We start from the raw sequence: 12,719 nt of genomic DNA on the forward strand, positions 1-12,719 counted from the left end.
AACAAACAACAAGGACAAATAAGAAAAGGCAGCACATCAGACACCGCTCAGAAGTTTCCAAGGGTCGTCCTGGAATTCAGAGACCAACGCTCGCTTAGGTGAGTCAGGCAGTCAGCCCAACAATTCTCAATCCGACAGCAACCCAACCGGCAGACAGTCAACGGACCAAGCGACACGATAACTTCCGCTCCACCCGACCAGCACACAACAGGGAGTTCAATGGAACAACGCAGAAGGTATCGGTACCCACAACGAATTACACATTCATCTGTCAAACTACACGCCGTGCTGGACAGCCACAACACGACGCGGAAAATGCACTGCCTGAATTTACGTCAACGGCCAGAGCAGGTAACCGGAACGTTAACGGTCATAAGGCAGAAGATTCCGCTGGTGTACTGCAATTCAAAAAAACCAAGTTAAGTTAAACTCCACGGGAGGGCGGCTAGAATTTCGCCAACTTGGAAACACACGTTGTTGCTCGCGGGAATGTCCCAACAGCGCACAACGAAATTCAAACGACACAATGTGAACAGTTAGGGCTTTCGTGTCCGGGATCGGTGAGCCACAGACCTCGAAGCAATGGGAACAGCATCTCACACTCCGACCGCGCGTGGACGCTGTCAGCGGCCTCGCGCGGACACGCGCCACGGAGACTTCCTCACTGCTGCACGCCAGCAGACCAACTGCCCGCACACGGGACAGCCGTAAACTATAAACGCGAGGCCAAAGATAGTACAAGGGTGAGAATATATACACGCTGCCTCTGCGACTCGCGGAGAGAGATCATAGCAGCGTAATCGCGATAACCGCGGGTGACTTATCACAGAATAGCAACCAAGGTTTAATGCAAGGCATAACACGATCCAACCACGGCTCAATTAGTTTATCTAAATTTGTTATGAGCCATCATAACAGCTGTTCCTTTTCATCCTAAATTCCTCCCACTGCTTCTGCAGAGTGTCCACCAATATATTTTAGGCAACTAGCTTCCTTAATTTTGTTTGTCTTCATTAGCAGCTAAACCAAATTGCATCAACAAATTTCACTATGTAATGAACCTAATTCCTTCCCTTTCTCATTGGACACAACTCTACCAAAAGAATCTGTGGTGTCACCGCGAGACACCATACTTGCTAGGTGGTAGCTTTTAAATCGGCCGCGGTCTGCTAGTGTACGTCGGACCCGCGTGTCGCCACTGTCAGTAATTGCACACCGAGCGCCGCCACACGGCAGGTCTACAGAGACGTACTAGCACTCGCCCCAGTTGTACGGACGACTTTGCTAGCGACTACACTGACGAAGCCTTTCTCTCATTTGCCGAGAGATAGTTAGAATATCCTTCAGCTAAGTCCATGGCTACGACCTAGCAAGACGCCATTAACCATTTCTAGAGAGAGTCTCACTTGTATCATCAAGAACGCTGTATACAAATGATGGATTAAAGTTAAGTATTCCAGCAGCTACGTACTTTTCTTTATAGCATTCATTACGTATCCTGTTTCAGACCTAACGCCAGCCTGCGTGAGTTGACGCGTGCATTTCGGCCTTCTCTAGCTATACAACAGAATCAACATGAAAACTTCTCCTATATTAGGTCACATATTATTCTAATTTACAATATTACTTATGTGCTGAGAATTATAGCACGTTGAAATTGCCGCCCGCTTGGTGGATTGTTCGAATGATACGTGGTCGTCTAGAGGGCCCGGTTAGAATGCAGAGGCCGGGAGAGAACGCTACAGTGGGAGGAACTAGAGGCTGACCAGTAAATGTGTCGGTCACGGCTTGGATTGATCAGCGATGATAGTCAGGCCTTGGGCAGTGAGCGGCGACACGCAGTCGACTTAATTTCAGTGGCGACAAGGGACAGCAGAGGTTCTTGCAGTGCCGTGCATCCCGTGAGTAGCGCCATTGCTTTTCACAATATGTATAAATGACCTACTAGATAGTGTCGGAAGTTCCATGCGGCTTGTCGCGGATGATGCTGTAGTGTACAGAGAAGTTTCAGCACTAGAAAATTACAGAGAAATGCAGGAAGATCTGCAGAGGATAGGCACTTGGTGCAGGGAGTGGCAACTGACTCTTAACATAGACAATTCTAATGTATTGCAAATACATAGAAAGAAGGATCCTTTATTGTATGATTATATGATAGCGGAACAAACAATGGTAGCAGGTACTTGTGTAAAATATCTGGGAGTATGCGTGCGCAACGATTTGAAGTGGAATAATCATATAAAATTTATTGTTGGTAAGCGGGTGCCAGGTTGAGATTCATTGGGAGAGTCCTTAGAAAATGTAATCAATCAACAAAGGAGGTGGCCTTCAAAACACTCGCTTGGCCTATACTTGAGTATTGCTCATCAGTGTGGGATCCGTACCTGGTCGGGTTGACAGAGGAGATAGAGAAGATCGAAAGAAGAGCGGCGCGTTTCGTCACAGAATAATTTGGTAAGCGTGATAGCGTTACGGAGAGGTTTAGCAAACTCAAGTGGCAGACTCTGCAAGAGAGGCGCTCTGCATCGCGGGGTAGCTTGCTGTTCAGGTTTCGAGAGGGTGCGTTTCTGGATGAGGTATAGAATATATTGCTTCCCCCTACTTATACCTCCCGAGGAGAACACGAGTGTAAAATTAGAGAGATTCGAGCGCGCACGGCTTTCCGGCAGTCGTTCCTCCCGCGAACCATACGCGACTGGAACAGGAAAGGGAGGTAATGACAGTGGCACGTAAAGTGCCCTCCGCCACACACCGTTGGGTGGCTTGCGGAGTATAAATGTAGATGTAGATGAAGGCCGTATGCGAGTGAATTCTACCTGTGGTATGGGTCCCTGCATGGCAGCACACCGAGGGGGGACGTTCCTGTGGTGTTCGATGAGAACAGCGGTTGTGCGAATGGGCTGCGGTTCTCTTTAGTGTTGTCCCAGCAAGTGTATCATTCAGTGCGTTCTGTGCATTGTTGGGTTTGGAGCAGTGCTACTGCAAATGCATCTTATCCTATCTTGAAATGCACTCTCGTACTGAAGTGTTCTGTGTTAAATTTGTCCCATGGGGAGTGCTATTAAATCATTGCTCAGCTTGTGTTCGTCTCTGATCTTTTGTTTCTGCTGCCTAGAACCCTTTTTGTTCTACCAATATATAGGACTTTTCTAGATCACTTTAAATAGCTATTGTAGCTATGGTAAATTTGGATTCAAAAATCAGTTTTAGCTTCTGGTGTATTTGTTGATTTAGAGTAGATACAGTGCTCGTGAAGTTTTTATTTACTGTTGTCTGTTATTTAATAATAGGTTTCGTCACTTATTCTGTGCTCTCAATTTATTTTGAGGAAACGTTCACTGTATTATCAAGTTCTCGCCAAGAGGGCATTCAGTGTAAGATATCTTGTCTCTAGTAGGTGAATGACGAAACCAGCCACTTATACTTTTCATCGGTTTAAAGCTACTAGGCCCATCTTCTAACTGTTAATATTTTCAGTTACACAGATGCTTTAATCAACACACGTCGTCTGCTGCTACACTGCACACGTATACTTGAATAATTAGTACAACCTTATAAGCTGTATCATTAATAAAAACATGCTGAAGTGTTTGTATTTGTTTATATATAATGTGAAATAATTGTATTTTATTAATTAATTTGTTCTTGCGCAGTGTAGGAGCATATCCCATGCCGTTTATCAAAACGTCTATGTAACTGGAAATATTAGCCATCTGGAGATTCTGGAAACCCAGTTAAGGCACTAAAATAAACAACTTTCACGTTCGTCGAAGAACTGATCTGCAGCCAACGTTATAAATCAAACGTACAAATAAAGTCAGTATTTGTGTGTCACGCATTTTATAAATTATTTACAAGCTGATTACTGCCTTTCCAAGATAATCTAGTTCATTAATTCAGCTGTTAATTTTTCTCCATTTCAAGAATTAGTATCCACTATTCAAACATTAAGCCCTGTAAACTGAAGTATTCCGATTAACGATACGTCTCTAGCACATTTATGTAGACTCTTATCACAAGTACTCTTATGAGTAGTGATGTGCAATATTTAATACATGATCAGTAGTATATACAGGATGTTGGGGGTATAGGTGCAGATGTTGTGATAACTGGTACGATAATACTTACCGGTTTTGGTGTCTTAGTTCCTTTTTTTTTTCTGCGTCTACAGTTTCCTCGCAAACATATCATGTAATTTCATGTAATTTACTACCTGGTGTTTTCTGTAAGGTCGTAAGTGCGCCATGAAGTGGACTACTCCTGTCAGTATGGACCGAATATCCGTTTTTGTCCACGCAGCCACACTTAAATACCTGACCTGCTGCCCAGGCGAAAATAAACGTTAATGGTTAGCATATACCATGTGTGTCTGAAGGTACTAGACAGCTTAAAAGCATAATACTTGTTATAGCTATAATTTTTAGTCTGCAAATGAAGTAAATACTCATGTAATGTTGTTCACTGCACTGCCTTCAGTCATCAGTAGAAATGTCTCCGCTTATACCCCCAACACCCCGTATATGCACCCTAAGTGCAAGGAATCTGCGGTAGAACCCTAAACCAACAACATTTCTTTCAAGATACAATCACACACACGGAACATTAGGAAGCAGAAAGCTTTGTAATCAGTGCCCACCCTGTTGTAGCCGGCCGCTGTGGTGGAGCGGTTCTAGGCGCTTCAGTCCGGAACCACCCGGCTGCTACGGTTGCAGGTTCGAATCCTGCCTCGGGCATGGATGGGTGTCATGTCCTTATGTTAGTTAGGTATAAGTAGTTCTAAGTCTAGGGGACTGATGACCTCACATGTTGAGGCCCATAGTGCTTAGAGCAACCCTGTTGTATGGTTGTGAGAATCGAGCTTTGAAAAGAAAGAAGAGCCATTAATTAAATTCATAAGAAAAACGGTGGGATATATTCTTAGAGACGAAATAAAAATGTGAAAGAAAATTTAAAGGCATCTAATAGAAACGAGGAAATGGAAGAAAACGACCGCAACTGGTAGGGGCACCTATTACGGAAGAAAGACTTTAGCCATGTTGGAAAGTGTTTTTTCTATAAATCGACTGCTCTGAGAGATGTTGGACGCCCGTGGAAGTCATGAAAGGATGATGATGAATTTCTGTTTACGTGAACGGACTACATGGTCGACCGTGAGGAAGACAATTACGATCACGCTCATGTTAGCAAACTCAACTCCGTGGAAAGACAAAATTCATTATTGTTTGAAGGAACGGTCTGCCTGGCCGACCATGAAGATGTTGATGATGACCACTTTCATTACGCTGTAGGGGCTGTAGCTAACACACAGTGATGATAAATATCCAGATGTTTCAAATAATCGAAGTTACAATTAACATAATTATACACTGACAGAAAAATTCGCAATGCCAAAAGTAGTTCACGTACAGAAGTGAGTTTCGGGAAGACGTTTGTCTCGATAGCATATTTAATTGTGTAACTTTGCAAGTTCACAGGTTAATGTAAGTGCGACATAAGCCACTGTAAATGTGAGAAGCCGGTGCAATAGTAACCGATGTGACCGCCAAAATGTTGCACGCGAGCATGCAAACGAGCATGTAATGTGTTGTACAGGTGCCGGATATCAGTTTGTCCGTTGAAATTCTATTCCTGTAGCAGTTTGTCGGTCTATATAGGGACGGTTAATGCAGTTTTTGGATGACGCTGGAGTTGTCGCTCGATGCTGTCAGATACTGCTCAAATGGACACAACATGTTGACACACTGTGGAGCATGTTGGGATGTAATTGCGATATGTAGGCGAGTGTGACCCTATTCGAAAACACCGCCTGGAATGGCTGTTCACGAATGAAAGCCCAGTACGTCGAATCCCCAGACTGACGTAAAAAATTGCAGTCAGGATGCGTAGGATAATGGCAAGAGTGCTTCTGCTGTCATACTAAATCGAAGCCCAGAAATAGGACCAGGTGTACGTAGGTCTACTGCATCTACCACGCAGAAAGTTTGGCAGCAGGTCCACAACTGGTCTCCTTCTAACCAACATACGACCGTCACTGGCACCGAGGCAGAACCAGCTTTCATCAGAAAACCCAACAGACCTAAACCCTGCCCTCTCGTGAGCTCTCGCTTCACATCACTGAAGTCGCAAATGGTGGTCGTTTGGGGTCAGTGGAATGCACGCTACACAGCATGTGGCACGGAGCTATCCTTGAAGTAACCGATCTGTAACAGTTTTTTGTGGCACTGTGGTGCCAATTGCTGCTCAGACTCCTGCTGCGGAGACGGCCGGAGTGGCAGTGCAGTTCTAGGCGCTACAGTCTTGAACCGAGCGACCGCTGCGGTCACAGGTTCGAATCCTGCCTCGGGCATGGATGTGTGTGATGTCCTTAGGTTAGTTGGTTTAAGTAGTTCTAAGTTCTAGGCGACTGATGACCTGAGAAGTTAAGTCGCATAGTGCTCAGAGCCATTTAAACCATTTTTTTGCTGCTGCGGATGCAGTAAAATGCGCCAGAGCCATACGCTGAACACTATGGTCATCCCTCTAGGTCGTGTCACGCGGACGTCTGGAGCCCAGTATTCTCGCGATCATACATTCTCGTGAATACTGCTGCCAATAATCATAATTGTGGCTACATTCCTGCAGGTCTATCTGAAATATAGCGGAAGGAACATCCAACTTCTCGTAGCTTTATTAGACGATGTCGTTCAAACTCACTGAGGCGTCGATAAGGGCAACTTCTTGACTAGCATCGACCCACCACTTCCAATCTCAAAGGAAATTTACGTTCACGACTGTTACAGAGTTTTCTTAAAGCAAACCTGATTTGCATCCACTGGCGTGAAATTTCAGATGTAGAAACACGCTTACCAACTTTCATTTATGTCGCACAACTCCTTCTTGGTGTTGCAATTTTTTCCCGTCAGTGTGCATTAATTGATGTTCACTCTAATTATTACAGTCTAATTTCAATAATAATATGTGTTTTAAAATAGTAACGTAAGACTCAACTGATGGCAGTCAGTCCCCTTATAATTCAATAGTCACTCACTATCTCTTAGGCGAAACACCAATATCATCTTTGCTTTCTAAATGACTTGTTGGTCTTTGGTGACCATAACACCTGCAGTTATGGTGCTGAAGGAATACCGTTATGTAAAGTAATTTGAGGACATAGTGGTCCACTTACCGCAGCTGACGATGCGGCTGACTTGAAAACCGCACACAGCTTGACTCAGTGTGTGACAAGACTCCGCTGCCTCGTCGACGAGGCATTGTCTCAAACGTTTGTGCATGCCACCACTGCCAGACGGCGAAGCAACCTTGCGCGAGAACACTTAAAATAGGCAGGCTCAGTGGCCTACCAGCGGTGAAGACAACGGAGGTGTCAGCGAAGAATACGGTGAGAGAGTGTTGCGACAGCTCTCACCTCCGACTGATTCCTGTAGTCCCCAAAAACGCAAACCTGAATTATGATGTAGGCACAGCCTCACCTCATTCAAATGTTTAAAAAAATGGTTCAAATGGCTCTGAGCACTATGGGACTTAACATCTATGGTCATCAGTCCCCCAGAACTACTTAAACCTAACTATCCTAAGGACATCACACAACACCCAGACATCACGAGGCAGAGAAAATCCCTGACCACGCCGGGAATCGAACCCGGGAACCCGGGCGTGGGAAGCGAGAACGATTCAAATGTTAACCTACACTATTAAACAGACCCCTAACCTGTAATTTTGCAACATTATTTGTCGAGAATTTAGTCTTAACCAATTTCTGCAGTAGATTACGGTCTTGTTCTTCCGTCATATTTTTTATTATTTTGTTTGCATAGCTCTCCTCTAAGAAGTTTTCGTATAATGGGTCACATTTTTCCATATTTGCTTTTGTCCTGCTGGTATAGACTCCATGTACTCGTAAACTGGATAGGGCATTGGCAATGTTAGTGTCTCTATACTTAAGGAATTCTTGAAGAGGTGAAACCCAAATGTAAATAGATCACATGTCTCACTTGCACATATTTGTGCATTCTCAGTAACTGACGATGTATAAACATCAATAGTGTTTAATTTCGAATGAAGTGTATCTTACCACCAACGTGTATCATTTTGATGATCTGGAGAAAACACGCAGTTAGAAACTAACGTAATTCTTACCATTTTTATCTCCTGTGGGGAAATTCTGCCACCATTCCGCAGGCAGAAAATATTTTGAATGTATGTAAAGCTTTGTGGATAAATGCTAGTACACTATTGCAATTTACTGTCACAGCTCATTTTCACACTGATAAAGGTTTCTTCCCATATGCTGTGACTTATAAGCTGATAGGCGAATGTTGCTTGAAAAAATACTTACTAAAGCTACTGAGTTTTGGGGATATTGTGTTGGTTTCCATTCTTGCAGTTTCGTTTCTTTTTTTAGATTATATGACTTTACACCATACTTTTCAGTTGTAGTACTATGCTTCTGTAATACTTATTTCAGATATTTAGTGATCATTACCAGTTGTAGAATCAATTATTCTTTCTAGAGTCACTCTCCTTACCCAGATGCTCGACATTTCATCTCTCCATCTCCGACCAGGCGATCAGTGTATCCTGTTATTTCATAGCCTGCGTTACCATCTAAACACACGTACTGCATTTCACCAAATTCCTGTGTTTCCACTTTGGCTAGCTTTACGCCATTATCAGCGTGTCGGCAGTTGATTTTCGGCTCTGTTCTAAATATTACTACCGGATGTCTTGTGGTTTCCCAACTGGTGATTTACGCAAGATAGTTTCGACAGCAACAACATTTCACCCGCACTTCCAAAATTTTCCATTATACTATGAGCTCTGATGACTTCAGCATAATTTTATGGTTTGTGACATTTCCGAGATTTCATATTGGTGTTCTTTACCTCATTACTCATGTGCCTCACAGATTTACCAAAATGCCCAATTTGCATAGCTAGTTCTGTAGATAGTCAATTTTCAAAAATGGCTCAAATGGCTCTGAGCACTATGGGACTCAACATCTTAGGTCATAAGTCCCCTAGAACTTAGAACTACTTAAACCTAACTAACCTAAGGACATCACACACACCCATGCCCGAGGCAGGATTCGAACCTGCGACCGTAGCAGTCCCGCGGTTCCGGACTGCAGCGCCAGAACCGCTAGACCACCGCGGCCGGCTATAGTCAATTTTCCTCAACAGATATTTCGATATTCACATTAACTGCCTGAGACTGTATCTCCTGAATTCCCATTAAAATTGTTGCCATTACTATTTTTAAACCTGACAGTATTACTTTAACCCTCACAATACAGCTGAGAGAGGGGGCTTCTGCACACCCGTATTTTGAAAATATTGCAATCCCTTCATATACTTTACATTTTAAATTTTTTTAAATAGTGTTAGTTGTTTTCAATTATTTCTTATATCAGATTATGTAATTGTATTAACTTTTTCATTAAAACTTTACACATAAATTTAAGTCTTAGTAGTGAACGTGATTTTTTTCAGCAAATGTCATAGTCATATTTTTAGGTTCCGGACCCATCTTTCACATCTGTATATCTTTAAAAAGCATGTTATAAACAAATGTCAACGACGGTTATCGAAACTTGTATTTTTAAAATTTTGTTGTTGTTGTCATAATGTGCTACCCCAATCCCCACCCCCACTCAGTGTGCATATTACGGAAAATGGGTTGGTATCGCTAAGATGGAGCCAGAAGATAGGCAGGTCCTGGACCCCAATTACACATCATTACCTCTTTAAATAGTATGTTGCTGTTAAAAGTTACCAATAACTAACGAAATTTGTTTTTTCTTTGAATTTTATTTTGTGGTGGACGTGAACTACCACCGTTGGTAGTACATATTATATAAAATGCGTTGTATTGCTAGGATTAAACTTTTACTCTCATTATATCTAGAATCCATCGAAACAAAACACAGGCAAACTATTAAAACCGGCCTGTAGATTCGTTTGGACCTGATAAATGTGTGATGTACTTCCTGCTATGATTTAATCCTTGTTTAAAAGTGCCTCAACAATCAGCAAAGATATAAAAAAGTTCATAACATACTTGCAGGAACATCCAAGTGCACCTGTTTTTTTAATTGGAAGAAAGTTTCGTAATAAGAGCCTCGCACTTTAGAAGCACTCCATTGCCTACAAACTGAAATTGGGTTGTTTTAGGGGAGGAGACCAAACTGCGAGTTCGTCGCTCTCATCGGATGAGGGAAGGTTGGGCAAGGAAGTCGGCCGTGCCATTTTCAAAGGAACCATCCAGGCATTTCACTAAAGAGATTTAGGGAATTCACGGAAAACCTAAATCAGGATGGTCGGACGCGGGACTGAACCGCCGTCCTCCCGAATGCGAGTCCAGTGTGCTAACCACTGCGGTACCCCCTTGGTGCCTACAAACTGATCTCCTCTACCAGGAAGATTGCAATGAAAACAAGGTACAAAAATTTGATAAGATTGCTTTATATGGAGCAGATCAAGAATCTTCCCATCGCTGTTCTGGTTATACTGAGATGAAGAGTATAGCTACAAAGTAATAATGAGCCTCCAGTGAGTAGTTTTCTTTTACTATGGGACATTTACTAAAATGCAATAGTATAATAATGCTTCATTGCTGGAACACAATGACTACATATTGCTAAGCAATAACAAAAATGAACAACATGAAAACAACAAAGATAAAAAGAATAACAATATTTTTCTATGTGTGCAGATTACAAACCTCCATTGACAAACCATTTAGGCTTGAGAGTTGTGGGAGAAAAAGCCTTCTTTTCCGAGCATAAAAGATAGGTATGAGAATAAAGAAATTTAAAATAAAAGGAGCTTCTTTCATCTTAATATGAAAACAAGCCTTCCTCATAGCGCAACCATTCTTTGAGTATGTGAGGGGAGGATGATACGCTGGAAATTTGATGCTGTCCAGTGTTCTTACACACAGTAAAAAAGTGATCACAAAGTGTCTCTTGGATGCATTCCTGGCGCAATTTGTTGTCTTCAACCGTCACTGCCCAATCATAGTCGATTGGATTTACGCCTGGAGACTGCGAGACACCTCCATGCCTATACGTCTGGGTGTCCATTGACCTAACTGTGAGTGTCCCTAATGTTTTGAAGCAGCTATAATCTTGCATGAGGTCGACAATAGGTTTCTCCATTACTGAACAGAGAGACTGGAAGGTTGGCAGCATACATTCTTCTAAAACATGAATTTGTTCCTCGGAGACTATAGTAACTAGAAGTTCAATCATTTCAATCAATGTTGCTGGAGTGAGCCAGCCCTCAAGCAGGCAAACTTATCGTTAACCATTTTCTGTGACAACAGTGTGACTTGGAGAGTAGCGAGTGCTTCATGCCTACAATCTACTTTATAATGTCACAGATAGGAGATGATGCAATATCCACATATCCCACCGTTATTTGTCCGGTAATGGGAAGAAAGACTTGGCGCCAGTGTCCCACATTAACTCCCAAACCTTTGCAAGATGTTACCTGGAGTGAATACGTGTGTCACAAGTGTTACTGACATGTCTCTCTGTTGAGGACGCAAAGGTACACGACGCCCTTCAAGATATTCACGAGCAGTGAGTTTTGTGCTGGCATCATGTTTCATTCTATTCCTCGTGACGCAAACAGTACCCAGGATGTTGTAAAGAGATTATGGTGTGTACCGTAGTTGTAATCTGTCTTTATTACTTTAACCGTCATAATGAATCGCAACGGAGAGGTTTGGTTCGAAGTACTGACATCACTTCGATGTTTCAGACTGTGGAACATGTACTCGAAGATTCATATGGTCTCACAAGCTCTGGAGCCATTCTGGACTAAAGAATGGACATTCAAAGATGACAACGTGGCGTCCCTGCTTGTCCGTCTTGGTGAAGCCGACAGAAAGCTGTTTCACTTTGACATCGCAGATTACGACTGGGAGTGGCACCTGAGGTTGTCATATTTTTTTTTTTTTTTGCAACAGTTACTAAGAAATAGTTGAAATAATTATATTTTGTCATGTTACTGTGGTATGATTTCAATGAAAGGAAGGACCGGAGTTAAGCGTAACTGGGATATTTACTATCAGCCACACACATTACGTTACTCGCGGAATATAGCGTTTACAGCGCCTCGTAAGTATTCAAATAACGAATAAAGTAAATGTGTCACCACCCTTAATTGAAAGCATTCTTCAGAAGTGCTTTCACAACCACACTTGTGTTCATAGTCAACGAATAGTCTAAAATGTCGCTTAGTGATTGAACAAGTCTCGTCAAATAAATCACCACTAAGTAACCACTAAAAGTGGTCCCGTGGAGCAGTTCATTCAATGTTAAGTATAACGTTCTGAAAAACGAGTAATAATTACGATATTGTTAGTCTGCAGCATATCATTAGTTTTCCACATTCTTATCCGATCTTTAGAAAGGAACACAGGGCACAGACTTTCAACATCTCGGAACCACAGTATCACCTTAATTGAGTGTAACATTCAAATGCGTCTGAGCAACAATTTATAAGTATCGTAACTGGTTTTGAACTTATTATATGAACTGAATTTTCTTCTTGCACACATACTATCTCGTCCCTCTATTTTAATCGTGATAACCCAGCTCTTTTACGGTATCAAAGTTCTGTAACTGACGAACTGGAGTCTCACACACTTCTGTTAGCAAAACATTCACAGTTGATACGTAAACTGCCCAGAATTGAAACATCCGCTACAGTTGT

The 12,719-nt window shown here is 42.4% G+C and overlaps 1 protein-coding gene across 1 annotated transcript in view; it reads left to right on the top strand.

Moving 5' to 3' along the window:
- Nucleotides 1–12,719, top strand: part of LOC126142862 (fatty acyl-CoA reductase wat-like) — a 156,638-nt gene that overhangs the window by 135,671 nt on the left and 8,248 nt on the right. The window contains exon 7 of the mRNA XM_049915292.1: nucleotides 11,763–11,939. Within this exon, the coding sequence (XP_049771249.1) occupies nucleotides 11,763–11,939 (177 nt within the window). The remainder of the gene's footprint in view (nucleotides 1–11,762; nucleotides 11,940–12,719) is intronic.

The sequence above is a fragment of the Schistocerca cancellata genome, unplaced genomic scaffold (genome assembly GCF_023864275.1).
Source record: "Schistocerca cancellata isolate TAMUIC-IGC-003103 unplaced genomic scaffold, iqSchCanc2.1 HiC_scaffold_756, whole genome shotgun sequence".
NCBI lineage: Eukaryota > Metazoa > Arthropoda > Insecta > Orthoptera > Acrididae > Schistocerca > Schistocerca cancellata.